The following is a 23,272-nucleotide window of genomic DNA, read 5'->3' as shown; positions in this document are numbered from 1 at the left end:
TATCTTTCTTTAAAAACTTGGTTTGATATTTTGTTATTTAATGCAATGATATTTAAATATGGCTTGTGTCCAAAAACATTTTGGGGCCACTGTATATCACAAACACTATTAAGTGTTATATACACTCACTGAAAACTTTATTAGGAACACCTGTACACCTACTTATATATGCAATTATCTAATTAGCCAATAGTGTGGCAACAGTGCAATGCATAAAATCATGCAGATATGGGTCAGGAGCTTCAGTTAATATTTACATCAACCATCAGTATGTGGAAAAATGTGATTTCACTGATTTCGACTGTGGCATGATTGTTGGTGCCAGAAGGGCTGAGAACTGCTGATCTCCTGGAATCTTCACACAAACACACACACACACACACACACACACACACACACACACACACACACACACACACACACACACACACACACACACACACACACACACACAGACAGTCTGTAGAATTTACTCAGAATGGTGCCAAAAACAAAAACATCCAGTGAGCAGCAGTTCTGCAGATGGAAAGGCCTTGTTGATTAGAGAGGTCAACGGAGAATAGCCAGACTGGTTCGAGCTGACAGAAAGGCTACAGTAACTCCAATCTGTACTATTGTGGTGAGCAGAACAGCATCTCAAAACACTCAAAACACCTTGAGGCGCATGGGCTACAACAGCAGAAGACTACGTCGGGAACTTTATTAGGACCATAGTGTTCCTAATAGAGTGCTCAGTGAGTGTATTTTCTTGGAGCACCATACAAAAAGGGATTCAAAATACTGTGATATAAAAAAGCACATCAAATAGCAAAAAAATAGCTATAATGAAATTAAAGGTTGGTGAAAAGAGATTATAATAGGAGTGCAAAAGTTTCTTCCCAATTGTCCTTACATTCTTTTCATTCTTTAACTCGCAGTAAGCTCCTTATTTGGCATGAACTCGAACAGTTTGATCATGAGGCTGGTTAAAAGCCATGCATAGCACAAACCACCTCATGGAGGTGAATTTACTAACCTTTTTTCAGTAACCTTTACAATACGGTTCCATTTGTTAACATTAGATAATGCATTAGGTATAATGAACTAACAATTAACAATATATATTTTTACAGCATATATTTACAAACCTGACTTGGTGACATTAAGCTGCACTTTAATTGACTCATATAGGTGGCAGTAATGATGATGCAGATTACAGGAGTAGATTCCTTTGTCAGTCATTGCAATGTCTGTTTGAAAAAGCAAACACAAAATGTCTTAATTTAATTAGGTAGCAACAAAACGAAAGGGATTCGAATTAATAATTCTGAACATTTGAAGCTAATATAGTACTTGCACATAGCTAGATTTACAGTAAAAATCGAATTAAAGACTTTTTGTGTTTGTATTATTAGGTTTAAAATTTCACCTTCAATAACTAATGAGAAGTTGCCATCTTTGAAAGCAGTCTTGGGCATACTAATGCGTCCCTGGTTGTATCCATTGTAGATGCGCTGGTCTCCAGCAGAAAACATGTCTATGACACGCTCCATTGCATAAGCTGGGCCACTACGAAGGAGATCCCAGTGTACTACACGTTGGCGGTCCTTAATGCGGTCTTGGGTCCACACCATGCGCTGACTATGACACTGCAATACTGCTCGAGATCCCTGGGGGGCGCTCATGTTGTACATAGCCACCACCACCCCACTGCCATCACTTTGGCCTAGGGCTAAGAAACAAAAGGCGATTTCCCTGACACAAATTATGTCTAATCATATACCAGAAGTCACTATCAAGCATGAACACCCTATGTAAATGGAGCAGTGCTGTTGTTTTAAACCATATGTTGTAGCAGTACCAATAAACTAGTGTTTGAAGAAGTTATAGCACTTTCTTATTTTCAATTTTTTTGTATATTTGCAATTTCGTATGTTGCCCTTGATACACCTTATTGTTTGAAGTTGTATAGTCCTAGAAAATGTTTAAAGTTTAGAGAAGCATAGTAATTAACGTGTTGCTTACCAGGGCTGAAGACGAATGAAGCCAGAACTGTAACAGAATCAAACAGAGAACTTAGTTAAAATTAAATACACACATAAAAACAATCAGCATTGAACTGGGCCTCTTCATGAATTCCGTCCCACTGGATTAAAGGGACAATGTAGTTCATCCAAAAATGAAAATGCTCTCATCATTTACTCACCCTCTTGCCATCCCAGATGTGTATGACTTTCTTTCTTCTGCTCAACACAAATGAAGATTTTAAGAATATCTCAGCTATGTAGGTCCATACAATGCAAGTTAATGGTGGCCAAAACTTTGAAGCTCAAAAAAGCAGTTTTTGGTTAAATCCAGAAGCAATATGATAAGTGTGGATGAGAAACAGTTCAAAATGTAAGTCAATTTGTACTAAATAATTAATAAATTCTCCTCCCTGCCCAGTAGGTGGTGATATGCAAAAAGAAGTACAAAAACAAAAAGAAGATTGTGAAAGTGGAGATTTATAATAACAATGATTTAAATATTGATCTGTTTCTCACCCACACCTCTCATATCACTTCTGAAGACATTGATTTAATCATTGGAGTTATAAGGATTACTTTTATGCTGCCTTTATGTGCTTTTTGGGCCTTCTGGCCACCATTTGCATGAATTGAATGGACCTACAGAGCTGAGATATTCATCTAAAAATCTACGTTTGTGTTCAGCAGAAGAAATAAAATCATACACATCTGGGAAGGCATGATGGTGAGTAAATGATGAGATAATTTCATTTTTGGGTGAACTATCCCTTTCAAGACCAGTTATTTACTATATGGGTTTTATCACTGTGTTTTTCAATCTTTTAATTCACTAACAAAAATTCACAAAAATCTTGAACAGCACAGTTAACTTGTTTTTAAGTATATCCTATTTAAATACAGTAATCCAATTTTATTGTGTATGTGTAGTGGTTTTCTAGCTTAAAAATGTTCAAAGTATCATCAAGAACTGAAGTTAACTGACCAAGTCACAAAGTAAGAGATATGAGAATACAGCAATGTTCCTTTCCTTATGTTTACATGGCAGTCCTTTGTGAGCTAATGCTTTGGAAAAGTGAGCAGCACCAATTTTTTAACTTTCCATCTGAGCGGATTATGTCTGAAAGGTCTATTTATGGAGCAGTGTGTGACTGACATTGGGTTCTCAGAAATAAAATCTTCTTCTACTAATGTTTGCAAGAACAGTCAAAGCACTCCTTTTTGATATCTGGAATGATTAAGTGAGTGGTTAGATAGCCCCAGATCCTCTTTAAATATCAGTAAGAGACTGTTTTGGTATTATGAGAGATTTATTTACTGTAAAAATTGTTTACCTTTTTATTACACTCACACAACCTAAATAATTGGAGATTTGCAAAACATTTAACTCTTATTTACAACCATAAATCTCCAATCATTTCATGAAAATGCAGAAATGTTTACTTTTCAGAGTCTGTGCTTCTTCCACTGCTGTCTTAAACAGCTGTGACTACTATTCAAATGACTCAACAACTGGCACAGTAACTGGCCACTGTCTGTAGTTCCAAAGTAGTTCCAAAAAGGCTGTTCTTCTGAAAGGGCAAAATATCATGCTTTTTAGAGACTTCTGGACGGGCATAAAGATTCAATTCATTGAATGCTACTCAGTAATACTTCTATTTATCTGGCTTTCAATCTTTATATTGTCTTTTAGGGTTGTTAAATGTCAGTATGATTTTGTGTCAAATGGGAGAAAAGGAAAAAGCTTTGCAAATGTACAGCAAACCCTGAGCGCAATAGAAAGGCAGTAATAAGCATGTGTTAGAAGCCAGAAAAACCACAAACATCACAGTGTAAATGAGTGAAGGAGCAGGGAGAGGGGTCAACAGTTTGGAATCTGCTGAGGAAGCACTCTGAAGTGCAATGGATTGTACACACACACACACAATGGTTTTTATACTGTACAAACTTTATATTCTATCCCCTAACCCTACACCTAAACCTAACCCTCACAGAAAACTTTATGCACTTTTACATTTTCAAAAAACATAATATAGTCTGGTTTATAAGCTGTTTTCCTCATGGGGACCAACACATGACCCAAAACGTCAAAAATGTAGGGTTTTACTATCCTTATACAAAGTGATATATATACGCTCACTCACTCACACACACACACACACACACGCATACTCACACTAACCTGCTAAGGGCAAAGCTACATCTGCACATGAGACTGTAAACCCACACACATTTGTTTCTTTCTCATATCAACAGTTCGGCTTTCATTTTTAAAGGAATAGTTCACCCAAAAATGAAAATGTTCTTGTCATTTAATCACCCTCATTCCATTCCAGATGTATATGACTTTTCTTTCTTCAGCTCTGCAGGTCCATACAATGAAAATAAATGGTGGCCAGAACTTAAATATTGATCTGTTTCTCAAACACACCTATCATATCAATTCTGAAGATATGGATTTAAACACTGGAGTCCTATGGATTACTTTTATGCTGCCTTTATATGCTTTTTGGACCTTCAAAGTTCTGGCCACCATTCACTTGCATTGTATGGACCTACAGAACTGAGGTATTCTTCTAAATATATTTGTTTGTGTTCAGCAGAAGAAAAAATTCTGGGATGGCATGATGGTAAGTAAATGATGACACAATTTACATTTTGGGTAAACTATTCCTTTAAGTCTGAAGCTAGGGCTCAGATGTTCTTTTAACCTAAGCTTTCATATTTCAGTGGAACTTACCCTTACTATAACTTTTGTTTTAAAGATGCAAATTACTTCATAAATAGTTCTGCATCTGAAATGAGTCAGGGTTCAACCTCTTGCTCAAGCAGAGAAAAACGTTGATCATAGCTAAGTTTTGTACGTCTGTACCTAGACCTGCTGAGTGTGCAGAATCATAATGCTATGTACTGTAAATAAAAATTATAACAACATGATAGTATGTCTAGTGTCTTAATTTAAGATGAATGGTGTCAGGAAAGTGCAGGCATAATGTATTTGGCCCAAGATATAAGTAAAGAAAGACTTTTTCTTAAGAAATACAGGGTACAGAGCTACAGGCTGGCAGTTGCCTTAATAAACTGAGGTAAGGAACACTTTAAGAAGCTGAAATTGACTAAAGCTCCAATTCAAAAGGATATCTGGGTTAGTTTTTAGTGACACATCAATCTCGAATTGAAGAATGAACAGAATAGTGTAGTCATAATAATGATTCAGCCTGTGAAAAGATTAGTAGGTCTGAATAATAATACATATTCACTAGTTTTCAAATGAAACCTTATATCTTTTTTTTTTTCAGTTGAATCATCATGAGTCACTCTCGGATTTTGCTGAAAGAGTAAATTCATGTCTAATGTGCTAAGTTAGGGGACTTTTCTTGGTTCATTCTGTTCTATTAGTCCAAGAAAATGAGCTTGAAATCAGCATGCACTGTGTTTGCACAGTCTTTCATTGTATTAGACACATCACTTAAAGGGAAAGTTCACCCAAAAATGAAAATTCTCTCATCATTTACTCACCCTCATGCCATCCCAGATGTGACTTTTTTATACTGCTGTACACAAACAATGATTTTTAGAAGAACATTTCAGCTCCAAAATGTTGAAGCTCTGATATGCACATCAATTTATCATTAAAGTAATCAATAAAACTCTGGTGGTTAAATCTTTATCTTTAGAATTGATCAATATTCAGAATGCAAAAAAATAAAAGAAGAATATGAAAGCGGAGATCGACAGTAAAAAAAGGACTTCAATATTTATCTGTTTCTCACCCACACTTATCACATCTGAAGATATGGATTTAACCACTGGAGTTGTAGTCATTATATTATGCTGCCTTTATGTCCTTTTGGAGCGTCAACATTTTGGTACCCATTGACAGTAATTGCATTGTGACGATTTGCAGAGCTGAAATATTCATCTAACATTTTTTGTTTGTGTTCAGCAGAAGAAAGAATGTCATTCACATGTGGGATGGCATGAGGCTGAGTAAATGATGAAATAATTTCATTTTTGGTTGAACTATCCCTTTAAATGTGCACTCAGGCATGTTTTTGTTAATTGTATTTTCAGAAAATATGTACAATATGATGTACACTCACATGAGATGAAGACTTCATGTGACCATCAGAATATAACTGTCTTTATAACAATTGTCCCTTGTAATAAATATTTTCAGTGCTGAGTAAATTAATCATGGCTGACTGGGAATGGCAAAGTTTTACAATGGCAGCAGTAACTAAGAACTTACACTTGTGCGACGCTGCATCTTCAACTTTAGGTGTCAGATATATTGTAATCTTTTACTAGCTTGTTTTTCATTTATCAGCATTGACTTGCACATCAGCTCCAGCCTCAAAGTCTGCAATATGTCAGTTCGATCATTGTTCGGTTCTCAAGTCAGTGGAAATGTGTTTGGACTCATTATTGAGATCGCATCTCATTTCCCCTGGCTGAACACTGGCTTTGGCGTGAAAAGTAAAAATTTTATGTAAACGAAAGCCTATTTGCTTATTTTTAAAAGGCTGGAGCTGTTTGTCAAGTCCCACCCCAACTTCATGTTTCAGTAGGAAATATGTCCTACAAGTCAAAGAAAACTGCCCTCGTCAAGACACTTCACAGGGACGTTTAAGAACAGAAACTCCCAAGCGATATGGGCACACAAAAAAAACAGACAGACAGACAGACTGTTAGGAATGCAGACGAGGGCAGACGAGGAGTGGGGATCTAACCGCGGGTTCTTTATTTTTAATCAAAGTGAAGACAAAACAAACAGGAACAAAAGAAACATCCACGGGGGGTAGGGCTGGGCGATATGGCCAAAAAATCATATCTCGGTATTTTTTGGTGAAATGGCGATGTACGATATATATCTCGGTACTTTCTACGTTTTTCCTATTTGGATAAAGAAAATCTGTATTTTTTTATTTATTATTATTTCACATCCTGCCCAATGATATCCTGCAAAACAATGTTGATATTCAAGAATATGGAAACAAATATAGTGAATGTAATGGCGGCTATGCAATATATTATGTGCAAAAAGGTAGTTAAAATCACAATACATTCTAAAAGTCAAAGCCTTATGTGAGATTTCACAATCACCTTTATTAAAGCAGTGATGATCAAAATAACATACAAAACAAAGTTTTCTACTTGTTTGAAACTTTACAGCTGCACAACTCTGATGTGCAAATAATGTAAACAGAACAGTAGAACACTTAACTACTTTATCAGAACAAGTAGGTTATTTGAGGTAGAACATTCTTTAATAAACAAAGTATTTTATAGTGTATATTACTTACAGATTTTGCTTCCAACGAGCTTTGTTTTGGGACAGAAAACTTTTCGGGCTGCTTATTCTTCGTGGCTGAGGTTGTAGCAGACGAAGCGCGAAGTTTTAAACACTCATCGTACTGCACTTTATGGTGTCGTTGTAAGTGGTGGAAGAGATTTGATGTGCTTCCACTTTTTGACACGACCGTTTTATGGCATTCTTTGCAGATAGCTTGGTTTTGCTGCTCATCGGATCTTTTAAATCCAAACCATCTCCAAATAAACGAACCAGTGTTTTTCTTTTTACAAACCAGATCGTCTTCGGATGGTTTGATCGTCACTGTGTTTTCCTCCATGTTGTCAGGCGAACTTGTGTGATGGAGTGGGAGTGGGAGTGGGAGTGGGAGTGGTCCGGTTCGCGCGCGTTAACTGAAGCTTGAGCGGGAGAGGTTTGCATCAAACCATATCGATATACACGATATTGTCTCATCCTGTATCGCGTTGAGAAAAAATATCGATAAATTGTCAAAACTCGGTATACCGCCCAGCCCTAACGGGGGGAAAAACTGAAACTAAAACATGAAGACATCGGAGGTACACAGAACTGGATGAACACGACAGGATGACAACGGCAAGACAGGCAATGGCGCAAACATCTGAACATAAACACATCTGAAACATTAAACGATCGACAAAGGAATGGAGAAACAAACAGGGTTTAAATACACAGACACAGGATGATCACAAACGACAATCAGGTGCGAACAATGACACAGGGCTGGCAGTGATGAGGGCCGGGAATTGTGGGAAGTGTAGTGCATGACAATGACTAGTGAAACACAGGGCAGACAACAAGGGAATCGTGACATAAGATCGTCCAAGGAGTGAGGGGGGCAGGCAGACCAAAGAGGGCACAAGGGGCAAACAGACAGTCCAAGGGAGCACAAGGGGCAAACAGACAGTCCAAGGGGGCACAAGGGGCAAACAGACAGTCCAAGGGAGCACAAGGGGCAAACAGGCAGTCCAAGGGGGCACAAGGGGCACACAGGCAGTCCAAGGGGGCACATAGGGCAAGAAGGCAGGTGACCTGGGAGCTGGCCACAGGGCAATGACAGGATCAGGGGGCCTGGGAGGCGGCCACATGACAGGGACAGGTTCAGGAGGCCTGGGAGGCGGCCACAGGACAGGGACAGGTTCAGGAGGCCTGGGAGGCGGCCAAAGGACAGGGACAGGTTCAGAAGGCCTGGGAGGCGGCCAAAGGGCAGGGACAGGAGCTGAGGGAGGCTCAGGTGGCGGAGCTGAGAGAGGCTCTGGAGGCTCAGGAGGCGGAGCTGAGGGAGGCTCAGGAGGCAGAGCCGAGGAAGGCTCGGGTGGCGGAGCCGTGGAAGGCAAAGCCACGGAAGGCTCGGGAGGTGGAGCCGCGGCAGGCGGAACCATGGAAGGCTCTGGAGGCTCAGGAGGCGGAGCTGAGGGAGGCTCAGGAGGCGGAGCCGAGGAAGGCTCAGGAGGCGGCGCCGTGGAAGACGAAGCCGCGGAAGGCTCGGGAGGTGGCACCGTAGGAGGCTCTAGAGGCAGAGCCCTGGAAGGAGGCTCTGGAGGCGGAGCCCTGGGAGGCTCAGGAATTGAAGCCATGGGAGGCTCCAGGGGCGGAGCCCTGGGAGACTCGCAAGGCGGAGCCCTGGGAGGCTCGGGAGGTGGAGCCCTGGATGGCTCGGGAGGTGGAGGCTCTTGGACGGTCATGGCTACAGGCGCTGTCTCTGGGACGGTCGAGGCTACTGGCGCTGGCTCTGGGACGGTCGAGGCTACTGGCGCTAGCTCTGGGACGGTCGAGGCTACTGGCGCTGGTTCTGGGACGGTCGAGGCTACTGGCGCTGGCTCTGGGACGGTCGAGGCTACAGGCGCTGGCTCTGGGACGGTCGAGGCTACAGGCGCTGGCTCTGGGATGGTCGAGGCTACAGGCGCTGGCTCAGGGAGGGTCAAGGCTACAGGCGCTGGCTCAGGGACGTACAAGCCTGCAGGCGCTGGCTCACTAACGTTCAGGGCTGTAGGCATTGGCTGGTTGGTCGTGGTAGGCGGAGGCTGGAGAGCAGAAGCCCTTCCTTTTCTCCTCCTCCTCCGGGCGGACGAGACCGGCAACGCTGGATCGCTGACCGTGGCTGGCATGGGCTCAGGCCCACTGACCGCGGCAGGCGTGGGCTCTGACCCGCAGACCGCGGCAGGCGTGGGCTCTGACCCGCAGACCGCGGCAGGCGTGGGCTCTGACCCGCAGACCGCGGCAGGCGTGGGCTCTGGCTCGCAGACCGTGGGATGCGTGGGCTCTGGCTCGCAGACCGTGGCAGGCGTGGGCTCTGGCATGCAGACCGTGGCAGGCATGGGCTCTGGCATGCAGACCGTGGCAGGCGTTGGCTCTGGCTCGCAGACCGTGGCAGGCGTTGGCTCTGGCTCGCAGACCGTGGCAGGCGTTGGCTCTGGCTCGCAGACCGTGGCAGGCGTTGGCTCTGGCTCGCAGACCGTGGCAGGCGTTGGCTCTGGCTCGCAGACCGTGGCAGGCGTTGGCTCTGGCTCGCAGACCGTGGCAGGCGTTGGCTCTGGCTCGCAGACCGTGGCAGGCGTGAGCTGGGGAGCGGAAGACTTTCTTCTCCTCCTCCTCCGGGCGGATGAAGTTGGCAGCGCTGGCTCGTTGACCAAGGCAGGCATGGGGGTTGGCTTGCTAGCAGGTGGGGCAGGTGTGAAAGGACGAGCCATGGACGACTGGAGGGTCACCACTGTGGGAGGAGAGGCAGGGTCCTCCTCAACAATGCCCACAGTGAACGGCGAGCCACATGCCAGCAGAGTCTCCTCCACGAAATCGCGGAGCGTCCAGCCACGCGTCGCCGGTGGCAGCCGCTCCTTGAGCGAACTGGTCAGGTTGTCCCGGAAGAAAACCACCAGGGAGGAGTCTGGGAAGTCCGTGGCACTCGCTAGCTCAAGAAAGTCACGAACATGGTCCTCCACCGGACGGCTTTCCTGCCTCAAATTCAGCAAACGACAATTTGCCTGAAGAACCGCTAGATCCATAGCGGTCGATCTTTCTGTTAGGAATGCAGACGAGGAGTGGGGATCTAACTGCGGGTTCTTTATTTTTAATCAAAGTGAAGACAAAAAGAACAAAAGAAACATCCACGGGGGGGACTGAAACTAAAACATGAAGACATCGGAGGTACACAGAACTGGATGAACACGACAGGATGACAATGGCAAGACAGGCAATGGCGCAAACATCTGGACATAAACACATCTGAAACATTAAACGATCGACAAAGGAATGGAGAAACAAACAGGGTTTAAATACACAGACACAGGATGATCACAAACGACAATCAGGTGCGAACAATGACACAGGGCTGGCAGTGATGAGGGCCGGGAATTGTGGGAAGTGTAGTGCATGACAATGACTAGTGAAACACAGGGCAGACAACAAGGGAATCGTGACACAGACAGACAGACAGACAGATAGATAGATAGTGATTGTGGGTTTCTCAGTCGTGTGTTAAATGAAAATGGTAAATCCAATCAGTAAGAAACGCAATAATGAGTGAGAACAGTCTGAAGGTCTGTGCAAAGTTTGGTGGATGTAGCTTGAAAGCTCTAGGAGGATTTACAATTGATAATTTTGGTCTTGGTTTAGGGATTTTGGAAAAACCATAAACCATGTCTGTAGAGTAATATTATGTTGGCCTTGTCCAGGCAACATAACTACATCCAGATATTAATACATCTGGAATTAACTCATGCGAATGTCAACAAACATTTGCTTAATCTAATCTCACGTTTTAGTAAAAGACTAAAAGTAAAATATAGTAAAATATAGCCCATTTGCTGTTTTCCTTTATGTGCCTTAAATGTGATGGCAATGTCAAGCTGGACAAGACCAAACACTTTTCTTTAGTGCTTTTGAAACAAAAGCATCAGTTTTTGACACAAGCGTTGTTATGTTTTCTACAGCAGCTTGATTTGACATCTGGGTTTGGGTCACAACGGTGCAAAAGACAGCCTGAAAGTAATTAAATTACTTACAAATGTCATAAAAAGAAGTGAATATTTATCATGAATTACATATTACGACTGTTTCATGTACAAACATCTGCAATTAGCCTTCACTAAAGAGACACTAACACACTTAAACCAGTTTTAATCCAAAATAATACATTTTAAAGTTGAAATATTTTATGTAAATATAAGAGAAACGAATACTAACATGTCAAAATAACAATAATACTTGAAGAATAAATTATAACAACAGTTAGCCTAATTATGAGTGACTTTGGTTGGATTAACAGGTAAATCACAAACTCACGTTGAAAAAAGAAAATCGCTCGAGTCAAATTCTTCATGTCCGATATCCTCTTGGGTCGTTCTTCATAAAAGGACGCGTTGAAGAGTGTGTAAAGACAAGTTTTAGCAGTGCTGGATAACCTGACAAACTTCTACCACGAAGGCAAAGACTTGCTGTTTGTCGTCCAGCGACATCAGCGGCAGTCAGCACTACTGATCCACCTTCAGTTTTCAGACCATCTCTCCCCGGCCTGCCCCCCTTCAAGTGAACTACAAACCCTTCAGCTGTTTCCACTGAAGATACTGTATCTGTTTCATTTCTGGGGTTCTCTAATCGATGATGAATATAAAACATTAATGAGAATGCGAACTTTTCCTTGAACTAACGACTCGCTTTTTGTCAGCAAATGTAAGCGTCAAAAACGAATAGCAGAGAAGAAGACTGTTCTGATGTTAAATACACAAAACATATGTTGTGTGTATTTAACGTAAGTTTGCTTTTTTCCGGGGCTTAAAGAAGTATTCGGGGATCAATCGACAGCATTTGTGGAATAATGTTGATAAATTTGAGGTGTAAAGTTGTTCAAATCATAATTTTTACTGTCGTTTTAAGGTTTAAGGCGTGACGTAGTCATAGCAACTAAGTTATTTGATATAATTTTACACAGAAAAACGTTTCTGTGTACAATTATATAAGTGCTTACTACCCTTTTCTGTGTAAAATCATATCAAATAACTCCCGTTGTTATGATCTATATATAAATCAGTGGTAGTAAGCGATTTTGTCACACTAAAATAATATTAGAATGCATCTTGTTTAGGCCTACGTCATGTGGCTATACTTTTGAAACAGTGAGTATTTTAACGTTTACGGATTAGCCCCCATTCACTTCCGAGTGACGAGTCGAAATAAATGTGTGTATTATGTCACAAATGCTGTCGATTTAGCTTAACCTTGTATTAAACCTGGAATAATCCTTAAAGTTAAAAAAAAAAGAAAATAAATAAAAGTGGTGTTACCCCCCATTTAAAATAAATAAAATAAAAGTCTCATGAAGTGATGACGTTCTAAAAAAAATAAATCAAAAATACGAAATGTTGGCACAAGTAGTTCGGAATAATATTTTTTTTTATTATTTCTTAAAAAACAAAAACATGTGAAACAATTTTGCTTTATAATATATTATTTAATATTAATAAAGTACAATTATTTTTCAAGGTAGCCATTCTGTTGTCATGTGACAGAAAGCAAAACAAAAATCATATAACAGACCCTGTGTGTGAAATATGAAAAACCATTTTGATCAGATAAAATAGAGTAACCCCAAGGAAATTACTTGATAAACGTGACTCAAAAATTCATGATATTTGTAAAATAAAAATAAAATAAATAAATAATAAAATATGCTTGAAAGCTTTTTTGAAACTAATGATTTGTTTGTGTACATTTATTCAAGGTGCAAGGAAAGGAATTGTAAAACTTTTTACTTGATGGTTACACCATTTGACATTTTTGAAGTTATTAAATCATGCACTGTTGAAAATGCTCTTAATGCTTTTTTATATATGACAACATATAAAGATGACACTTTTGTTTCAGGATGTTTTTTTTATATATATATTTATCATTTTTATTATCTCTGGCATTTTTATTTGTCACAAAATGTCATCAAATCTGTTAATTCTGATAGTGTAAATAAATATTTATATTAACACTATATGATTAGGTCTAATTTAATGACAGGGTGTTGTTGAATAACAGGGACATAACTGGTTATAACTACTAAAGGTGGCTCCAGCCGCTGCATCTTAAGGGTGTTGGTGGAACAGTATGTTTACAGGCTTTTGCTCACAGCAAGTTTATAAGCCACAGTGCAGACTCAGCTCCTGCAATGACCAATAAAACTCTAGGGAACAAACAATCATGAGCCTTTAGACAGACTCATTAACCAAACATCCAAAAGGGTTCTGCTATTAGACAAAGAGAGGTTCCAACTGTATTTCTACAGTTACTTTATAAAAATGAAAGCAAACGAAAGCAAACAAAGATATGATATCATAGGACAAACAATATCCGATATGATAATCATCTCTTGCTAGCATTTTTGTTCAATGATCAGACAAGAATACTTAAAGTGCTGTAGTGGATTTTACTTCCTGACAGGATTATATATGAGTTCACTCAAGTTAGACGTTAATGTTGGAAAATTACTTGCATGACCTCAAGTCTTCCCATCAGCTGCATAAACAAAAGCCAATGATTAAAACAAATAAAAAAAAACAGGTCTTTGCTGCCACCTTATGGATTAGAAGAATGTTGCAGTTTTATCTTTGGCAGGACGGCTGCTGGTAAGTAATTGTGCACTGTGGTCTAAAAATATGTAGCATTTTTTACAAAAAAAGGTAGAAAAAAAAGCTTTCATGCACATCTTGTAGGCTAAACTGTACATGCTGTTCATGATCAAGTTAAGGCAAGGGACATTTAGAAGTGCTCAGTGTAAGCAGTATTATGTGTTTGAATTAGTCAGTGTAGACTAGTCATACTCTCCGCCACTTGTTTGTTTTGTATACAAACAAACACAATGGACAAATTTCGGCAGTGTGGTTGGCATTAGATTTTAATTGGTCATTTGTGAGTTGTGCTCTCTTTTCTTTGGGATCATGTGCATATTTGTAAACTGTAAATATGTAAGCTATGTACAGTATGTAAACTGATCCTGGGATAAGACATGGATTGAGCCCTTATTTTCTAAAAGACAAATTCTAAAAAATGCTAAACTTTGAAACAGTGCTTACCATTCAGATAGCAAAATGAGACAACAATCAAAGGGTATCAACAATATATTTTCTGTAAAACAACGCAGGGTCAATAAATACCATATTTACAAAACACTGAGAAAAAAAAACAGTAAATGCATGTAAGTTGATTATTGTGGCGCTCGAAGCAAAAATAGTCCACAGTCGTTCTTTTTGATTATTCTCACAAAAGTGATTTAAAGCTAAAGTGTGTAACTTATTTGATGGTTAAGGGATAGTTCACCCAAAAATTCTCTCCTCATTTACTCATCATCATGTCATCTCAGATGTGTATGACTTTCTTTCTTCTGCAGAACACAAATTAAGATTTCTTTGAAGAATATTTCAGCTCTGTAGCTCCATACAATGCAAGTGAATGGGTACCAACATTTGGAAGATTCAAAATGAACATTAATGCCACATAAAAGTAATCCATACAACTTCCGTGGTTAAATCCATATCTTCAGATGCTATATGATAAGTGTGGGTGAGGAACAGATTAATATTTAAATCCTTTTATAAGAACAATCCCTGCTTTCATTTTCACATTTTTCTTCTTTTGTTTTTAGTGATTCACATTTTGTTTGTGCATATCACCACCTACTAGGAGGAGAATTTATAGTAAAATAAGACTTAAATATTGATCTGTTTTACAACCACACTTATCATATCGCTTATGAAGACATGGCTTTAACCACTGGAGTCCAATTTATTATTTTTATGCTGCCTTTATGTGCTTTTTGGTACCAAAATTTGGTACCCATTCACTTGCATTATGAGTAACTACAGAGCTGAAATATTCTTCTAAAAATCTTCATTTGTGTTCAGCAGAAGAAAGAAAGTCATACAAATTTGGGATGGCATGAGAGTGGGTAAACGATGAGAGGATTTTCATTTTTGGGTGAACTATTCCTTTAAAGTACTAAAATACACTGGTGGCCAAAAGTTTGGAAAAATTTACAGATTTTGCTCTTATAGAAAGAAATTGGTACTTTTATTCACCTAACTGGCATACAACTGATTACAATGTATATTAAGGACATTAATAATGTGAAAAATTTCTATTACAATTTGAAAAAATGTTCAGAACGTCTTTAACTACTTCAAAGAGTTCTCATCAAAAAAATCATCCATAACAGCTTTGCAGATCTTTGGCATTTTAGCTGTCGGTTTGTCCAGATACTCAGGTGACATTTCACCCCACACTTCCTGTAGCACTTGCCATAGATGTGACTGTCTTGTCGGGCATTTCTCACACACCTTACAGTCTATCTGATCCTACAAAAGCTCAATGGGGTTAAGATCCATAAGATGGCAATTCTTCCCATAAGGTCTGCACCCCTGAGTCTTCTCTTTACTGTTGTACATGAAACTGGTGTTGAGCGGGTAGAATTCAATGAAGCTGTCAGCTGAGGACATGTGAGGCATCTATTACTCAAACTACATTCTGATGTACTTATCCTCTTGTTTAGTTGTACATCCGGCCTTCCACATCTATTTCTGTCCTTGTTAGAGCCAGTTGTCCTCTGTCTTTGAAGACTGCAGTGAACACCTTGTATGAAACCTTCAAAATTTTGGCAATTTCAAGAATTATATAGCCTTCATTCCTATATAGCCTTCATTCCTCAATCATTGTCAAAACAATGATTGACTGATGAGTTTCTAGATAAAGCTGTTTCTTTTTTTGCTATTTCTGACCTAATATTGACCTTAAGACATGCCAGTCTATTGCATACTGCAGCAACTCAAAAACAAACACAAAGACAATGTTAAGCTTCATTTAACTAAATGGCATTCAGCAGTGTTTGATATAATGGCAAGTGATTTTCTAGTACCAAATTAGCAATTTAGCATGACTATTCTAGGATAAGGTGTTGGAGTAATGGCTGCTAGAAATGGGGACTGTAGATTTGATAAAAAAATTAAAATAGTGATAGTGCTGTTTTTTTTACATAAGTAATGTCCTGACTATACTTTGTGACCAGTTGAATGCCATTTTGGTGAATTAAAGTGCCAATTTACTTCCGAAACAGCAAAATCTGCAGATTATTCCAAACATTTGGCCACCAGTGTACATTTTCATATCCAAGCTTAATATGCAGGGACAACTATAAGTAAGACATTTGTTGATTTAAAAAACTGGCAAATCTAGCGATGTAAAAAATATTGCTCTTGTTTGTCTGAGCTCACCAACCGCCCGACATAGACTCAACCAATGACTTGAGTGAGGTGAGGGACTATCTGCTTGTTTGACCAATGGCAGATTGAGGAAAGCTATTTAGCTATTTATTAGCTATTAATAGCTATAAAAGACTCATTATATTTTGCGTCTCAGGTGTCTGTGTGCTATTATCAGTTTAAGAAAGGAGACATCCAGAAAGTAAAAAAGAGCTGTGCTTGTTTGTCATTTACCTGATTACCAAAATGGACCAATTTTTGGTATTCAAAACAGTGACAATTATTCACCTTATTCACAGTAGCACATTCTTTGATTTTTGACGGTAATAAAAATGAGGTTATGAGGGATATACTTCAATGACATACACTGTATAAAGCTATCAAAATGCTACTAGATCACATCTAATGAGTTTTTTTTTTTTTTTTGTCTACTGAAATTGATTGGAAAATATTTTCAAGATAGCGGAAAGATCAAAAAACACTTTAAACAACAGTAAAGTTACTGACTAGCCCTCACAGCCTCGTCGTCATTCCCATCAAAAATTAAAGATGGCGTTGCTGTGAATATTGTTGACTACTACTCAATAGTGTTGACTTCAACAGAGCATTCACTTTCACAAATTGCAATCAGAGAAAAGACTATTGTCTTTTATAAGTCAGAAAGATATGTGTCATTTGATGCTGATGTGAAAGTATTAAACAGTAAAGATTACAATCAATTCTATTCTGTCCCTTTTACTTCGCAAAAGTCCTGACTGGTGCGATGTAAAATGAAGCTGCTGGATGTGATTTCAGCTGGTTTTACTCACTGAATTAAACTTCAACCAATGTATTCTTCAAAACCCCACCCACCAGGGACATTTCATCCACCTAAACACGTAAAAGCCAGAGGAAAAGACCATTTCTGATTGGCCATAAAACCCAGGATCCTCCCCCCACTCTCTTTTCTTTTTTGCTTTTTACAGAGCCTAGGGATGTCACATAGACAGGTGTGATTTCTTTGAATATCTAGAGTATTTCACTGATACAGTTGAAGTCAAAAGTTTACATACACCTTAGCCAAATACATTTAAACATTCCCTGTCTTAGGTCAGTTAGGATCACCACATTATTTTAAGGATGTTAAATGTCAGAATAATAGTAGAGAGAACTATTTATTTCAGCTTTTCTTTCTTTCATCACATTCCCAGTGTGTCAGAAGTTTACATACACTTTGTTAGTATTTGGTAGCATTGCCTTTAAATTGTTTAACTTGGGTGAAATGTTTTGGGTAGCCTTCCACAAGCGTCTCACTGTAAGTTGCTGGAATTTTGTTCCACTTCTCAAGACATAACTGGTGTAACTGAGTTAGGTTTGTAGGTCTCCAATACCTTGACTTTGTTGTCTTTGAGGTATGCTTGGGGTCATTGTCCATTTGGGAGACCCATTTGTGACTGAGCTTTAACTTCCTGGGTGATGTCTTGAGATGTTGCTTCAGTATATCCACATAATTTTCCTTCCTCATATTGCCATCTATTTTGTGAAGTGCACCAGTCCCTCCTGCAGCAAGGTATCCCCACAACACGATGCTGCCACCCCCACGCTTCACGGTTGGGATTGAGTTTTTCGGCTTGCAAGCCTCACCCTTTTTCCTCCAAACATAACGATGGTCATTATGGTCAAACAGTAACTTCTGTTTCATCAGACCAGAGGACATTTCTCCAAAAAGTAAGATCTTTGTCCCCATGAACACTAGCAAACTGTAGTCTGGCTTTTTTATGGTGGTTTTGAAGTAGTGGCTTCTTCCTTGCTGAGCATCCTTTCAGGTTATGTCGATATAGGACTCGTGTTACTGTGGATATAGATACTTGTCTACCTGTTTCCTCCAGCATCTTCACAAAGTCCTTTGCTGTTATTCTGGGATTGATTTGCACTTTTGCACCAAACTACGTTAATCTCTAGGAGACAGAATGTGTCTCGTTCATGAGTGGTATGATGCTTGAGTACTATTGTTTGTACAGATGAGCGTGGTACCTTCAGGCATTTGGAAATTGCTACCAATGATGAACCAGACTTGTGGAGGTCCACAAATGTTTTATGAAGTCTTGGCTGATTTCTTTTGGTTTTCCCATGATGTCAAGCAAAGAGGTACTGAGTTTGAAGGTAGTCCTTAAAATACATCCACAGATACACTTCCAATAAAGTACACCTCCTATAAGAAGATAATTGGATAATTGTCAAAAAGTTTGACATCATTTTCTGGAATTTTCCAAGCTGCTTAAAAGCAAAGGTAACTTAGTGTATGAAAACTTCTGACCCACTGGAATTGTGATACAGTCAGTTATAAGTGAAACAATCTGTCTGCAAACAATTGTTGGAAAAATTACTTGTGTCATGCACAAAGTAGATGTCCTAAACGACTTGCCAAAACTATAGTTTGCTAATATTAAGTTTGTGGAGTTTTTAAAAACCTCAACCTAAGTGTATGTAAACTTCTTCAACTGTATCTGTCAGATAGTAGGGACAAAAACAAAAACAAAAAAAACAATCACTTACAGCATCTTTAACTCAAGTCTCTTTTTTTCAGTGGCAGACATAAAACATAATGTAAGTCTTTGTATGGATGGTCTGTAGAAAAAATATTGACTTTATTGTCAATATTAGTTTATTATTAAGGTATGGTCATGGCTGTTTAATGAGAATTTCTCAGGATCCTCCCTGGACCTTCCTGTGTTTATATTTTAATCGGTGAGTTGCGTCTCCCTCTGTGGGTGAAGCCAACCTTCAGGGAGCCCAGTTGTTGATACAGGTAGTGACTTCTTATCATAAGTAGTCTTGGACATGGGCCCACCAATAGACCAGCTAATGGCATCAACTTCTTTTACACCTCCCTAGAGGAAAAAGGAGGAGATAAAAGGTCAACATAAATATCAACTAATATTTAAATCTGTCATGTTTTCCTTTTTTAATCTATTTTATGATCCAGCTGTTTAAAGGTATTCAACTATTAAATTCACAGAAGAATGGAAGCATTTTAAAGAAATTGCATATTTAAGAAAACAAATCATTCACTAAACAATTAAAGTCCACAATAGATCCTACTCTAGGCAAAAATATATATAATACATTGAATAAGTTGAAAACTGTACTCTATGTCCCAGATCAAGGCATTCTCTCTGAAGGTCTCTCTAAACTACAATTCCCTAATAAGTTTGGGTGGAGATAGAGATTTATAGATAAAGATACCGAGGGACAAAAGACCTGGATGTTGAAATGCCAGTTTCCCACAGACTGCTAGACAATGGGGCCTGCTATCTTAAGCCACACTGTGAGTCTCACTCTATTAAAAGTTATATCAGACGAGCACATTGTCATCTAATGGGCTGAGTCCACGGTGCAAAAAATGGACTGCTAATGAATTGTTGCCATACTATTAGGAGAACATTAACAATGAGGGGTCACATTGTGTGGGCATGTCTGGGCAATATGGGAGAGCTTTGATGTAACAATGTGCAGGAACAATCTGTCAGCAAGCTGTTAGTGAGACTGGTTTAGGTGGGTGCATCCTAATGCTTGGTATTGACATATACTACTTATGCTGATTGGCTAAATTACAGATTTTATGACATATAGAAAAAGATAGGGGTAGCATATTTTTAACTGTCTGTGCTTGCCTGTGTATGCACGGGCGAATCACACCAAAATGTTTGGGTCATATGTGACCAAAAAGTAAAATTCTGAGGAAAACTATTTAAGGAACATGATTGAAAAAAAAATGTGTAGTACTAAAAATGTTTATGATAATTAAGCACATTTCCCTACCAACTGTAATTACAGTAATGCAAAAAAAGTATTTTTCAAATTTTTGACATGAAAAAAATACATAAATTACAGTATGATTTCCATTACTGTAATGATTTTTTTTTCCTTTCACAAAATGAGGATAACATGTTTTTTGCATTATATATATATACCAGCCTATTTACCAACATATTTACACCATATACAAAAATTATGTATGTGTATAATTAAACAAATTATCTTAGTTATCTGTAGCCTACAATAATATGATAAAATCTTATTCTCATTCTCATTACTCTTAATTGTCACAATGCAAAAGCATCTTAAATGGTACTAAAGTGGTAGGAAAAGTAGTTTCATGTAGGTTAAACCTGTATTGCCAAACCAAAAGAAGCAGACTAAGTTTGTGTGTAAACTTACGAGGCAGTTAGTGTTGAGTTTAGCACCATGGTGGCACGTATTCTGTGCAACTGTGCCACTGTAAGCTTCTTATGCTGCTGATGAGGGTGCTGGGTCAACGCAATGTCACTCTTTTCCTCCATTCCACTAGGGGGCAGTATTTCAATTTCTGTAAGCTCACAATTTGCCTGACCATTGGGGCAGCTCAGGGTCCTTTGCACATGCCTGGCCTCTGCTCGCTTAAGACTGTCTGTCACTTTTCTTGAAATATTTTCTATGACGTCCTGCTGATGGTGTTCCACGTCTGTCTGTAATAGCTCTGAGCTGTGCCACGTTTGTTTGGTGAGGTGTGTCAGGCTATTGCTGATATTTCTACTGTCCAAGTTGTGGACAGGGCCATTGAGGTGTTGAAGAAGGTCATCTTCAGAGCGTGACCTGAGGGTAAATTGCTGCAGGTAGTCCGGGCGAGGTGAACTGCGTCGCAATGTTTGGGAGCGGCAATCCGTGTCCTGAGACATTCCAGCAAAGTCATTCTTCTTTCCAGGCTCCTGATTGGTTGACGGGTCATCCAAAATGTAGGACTCATTTACAGTAATCTGAGAGCCATTCCAGGTGATTGAATCCTCTTCATCTGCATCTTCACCATCCTCAAATGCCTCCTCTTCCTCTCCAGCATCATCTCCCTCACTCTGGCCTAGCCCTCCCTTTAAGTCCAGCTCTGTGATCAGGGACTCTGGTGAGAGAGTTCCATACGCACTGTCTATTGAAAGACAGTGACTTTCTGCATCCAGGTCTGTGGTGACCGAATCAACCAGGCTTTCCAGAGTTCTACTAGAATCAGTCGATAGGGAATCCCTCAGGCTTAAAGAGTCAGAGAGGAGCGAACTTCTCAAGGATGCAGTCTGCATTATCTTTCCAGTCGATGACGACTCAACCTCATCCGCATCCTCCATTGCATCCACAGAAAGGGTTTCAGTTGAACCATCAGAGTGACTTGGTGAAAGGGAGAGGCTTCAGACAAGAAAATTTATTTTTATTAGACTGACTGATTCAAACTTTGATCTTTCACTAAATGTGTTGTCTCATTTAAGGGTTGTTCATGCTTAGAGCCACTCTGATAGCAGCTGGGTTTCCATCCACGTATTTTTATACAAATTTTGGGATATTGCATAAAATTTGCTGGATAGAAACTCCAAGATGCAAATAAAATCTCCAAAATGTGCATAAAAAACATATAAGCTTGCTTGAGGTTTTCTATTCTATAAAAAAAACATGTGCATAAACTTCGATGGAAACACATTTACAGAATATATTCTTATGGAATGTATATAGGAATATATATGCGCATCAAAAAAGTAATGTGACTTTGCTTCAACAAGCCATGTGAATACATAATTTGCTCAGAGAATATCATCAATATCATCACTTATTAAACATGTATCTGGAATACTCGATTCTGATTGGTCAATGGTGCTATCAAGTGGTCTGATATTTCTGAGTAACAACCACACATCCAGGGATTAATTAATATCAGACTGGTCATCCGAGTATTGTGAGTCATCCTTACTACTTCTCATATCACTCTGCAATCTCTACAAGTACACTAACAAAATAATTCAACTCATATCAATGTTTCATGTCCATTTATTTGGCTAGTTGTCTTGTAATAAGCTGGAAAATGGGCAGTCATTTTTGCAAAATAAACACCATCAGAACTCCCACGCAATCCAGAGGTGCAAATCAGCTGTTCAGCGATTACATTATTCTCACATAATAACATAATTTCAATGCAAATCAATATTTAATGTCCATTTATTTGTTTGGTAAGTAGTCTTGTAATAATCTGGATATTGAGCAGTCAGAGAGTCATTCTCATAAAATAAACACTAGCACAACTCAGATGCAAACCAGAGGTGCAAATCAGCTGTTTAGCTATTACTTTCTTCTCACATAATAACCTAATTTTAATGCAAATCTATATTTCATGTCCATTTATGTATTGATTTGGTTGGTAGCCTTGTAATAAGCAGAACATTACACAGCTTCACTTCGGGGTCATGAACAACCTGTTGGAGTTTATTTTGCAATAACAATTGTTGACTGTACATTATCCCTTACATAGCATCTCCAGTGTTGCTCTGGTTATTCTGAAATGCTAACACCTGTCATAAAAATGATTGGCTGCTTTTACTTTTCAGAACTGTCTGACAGCTTTCGCTCCTAGACATAAGACCTCTGCCTCAGAACAATAATGAACATGAAGTTCCTCAAAGTGTTTTGTCTGCACAGTCTAAACTGGGAAATATTTATTACATTTAATACAAGAGCCACGGTGGCTTCAACTTTAATTTTCAAATCTATTTTGCGGCAGTTTCCCCAGAAGTGACTATTTTGTTCTCTTCAATGCATGGGATGGAAACGCTGCTTTTTTCGTAGATGCAAAAAAGCAATATTCAATATTTTTCACACAATCTGAATTGATAACTTGACCAGTGACTGCACTTATACACTTATGCATGTTTATT

At 39.2% G+C, this 23,272-nt stretch overlaps 2 protein-coding genes across 5 annotated transcripts in view; both read right to left on the bottom strand.

The window, feature by feature from the left end:
* Nucleotides 1-11,855, bottom strand: part of LOC127626055 (matrix remodeling-associated protein 8-like) — a 28,022-nt gene extending 16,167 nt beyond the window's left edge. The window contains exons 1-4 of the mRNA XM_052101586.1: nt 11,617-11,855; nt 2,005-2,031; nt 1,409-1,711; nt 1,128-1,229 (exon numbers count right to left, since the gene is read on the bottom strand). Of these exons, the coding sequence (XP_051957546.1) occupies nt 1,128-1,229; nt 1,409-1,711; nt 2,005-2,031; nt 11,617-11,653 (469 nt within the window). The 5' untranslated portion in view covers nt 11,654-11,855. The remainder of the gene's footprint in view (nt 1-1,127; nt 1,230-1,408; nt 1,712-2,004; nt 2,032-11,616) is intronic.
* A 966-nt stretch (nt 11,856-12,821) lies between these two features.
* LOC127626064 (pleckstrin homology domain-containing family G member 5-like) overlaps nt 12,822-23,272 on the bottom strand; it is an 88,529-nt gene continuing 78,078 nt past the window's right edge. For 2 of the 4 annotated variants that reach the window (XM_052101605.1, XM_052101604.1), the window contains one exon: nt 20,765-21,758. In XM_052101605.1, the coding sequence (XP_051957565.1) occupies nt 20,765-21,758 (994 nt within the window). Of the gene's footprint in view, nt 19,439-20,764; nt 21,759-23,272 lie in introns of those variants that run through there. The other 2 variants (XR_007968398.1, XM_052101603.1) reach the window with 2 other exon arrangements.

Source organism: Xyrauchen texanus, chromosome 32 (assembly GCF_025860055.1).
Source record: "Xyrauchen texanus isolate HMW12.3.18 chromosome 32, RBS_HiC_50CHRs, whole genome shotgun sequence".
Lineage (NCBI taxonomy): Eukaryota > Metazoa > Chordata > Actinopteri > Cypriniformes > Catostomidae > Xyrauchen > Xyrauchen texanus.
Note: the sequence above shows the minus strand (reverse complement) of the source record. Positions and strands in the feature narration are given on the sequence as shown.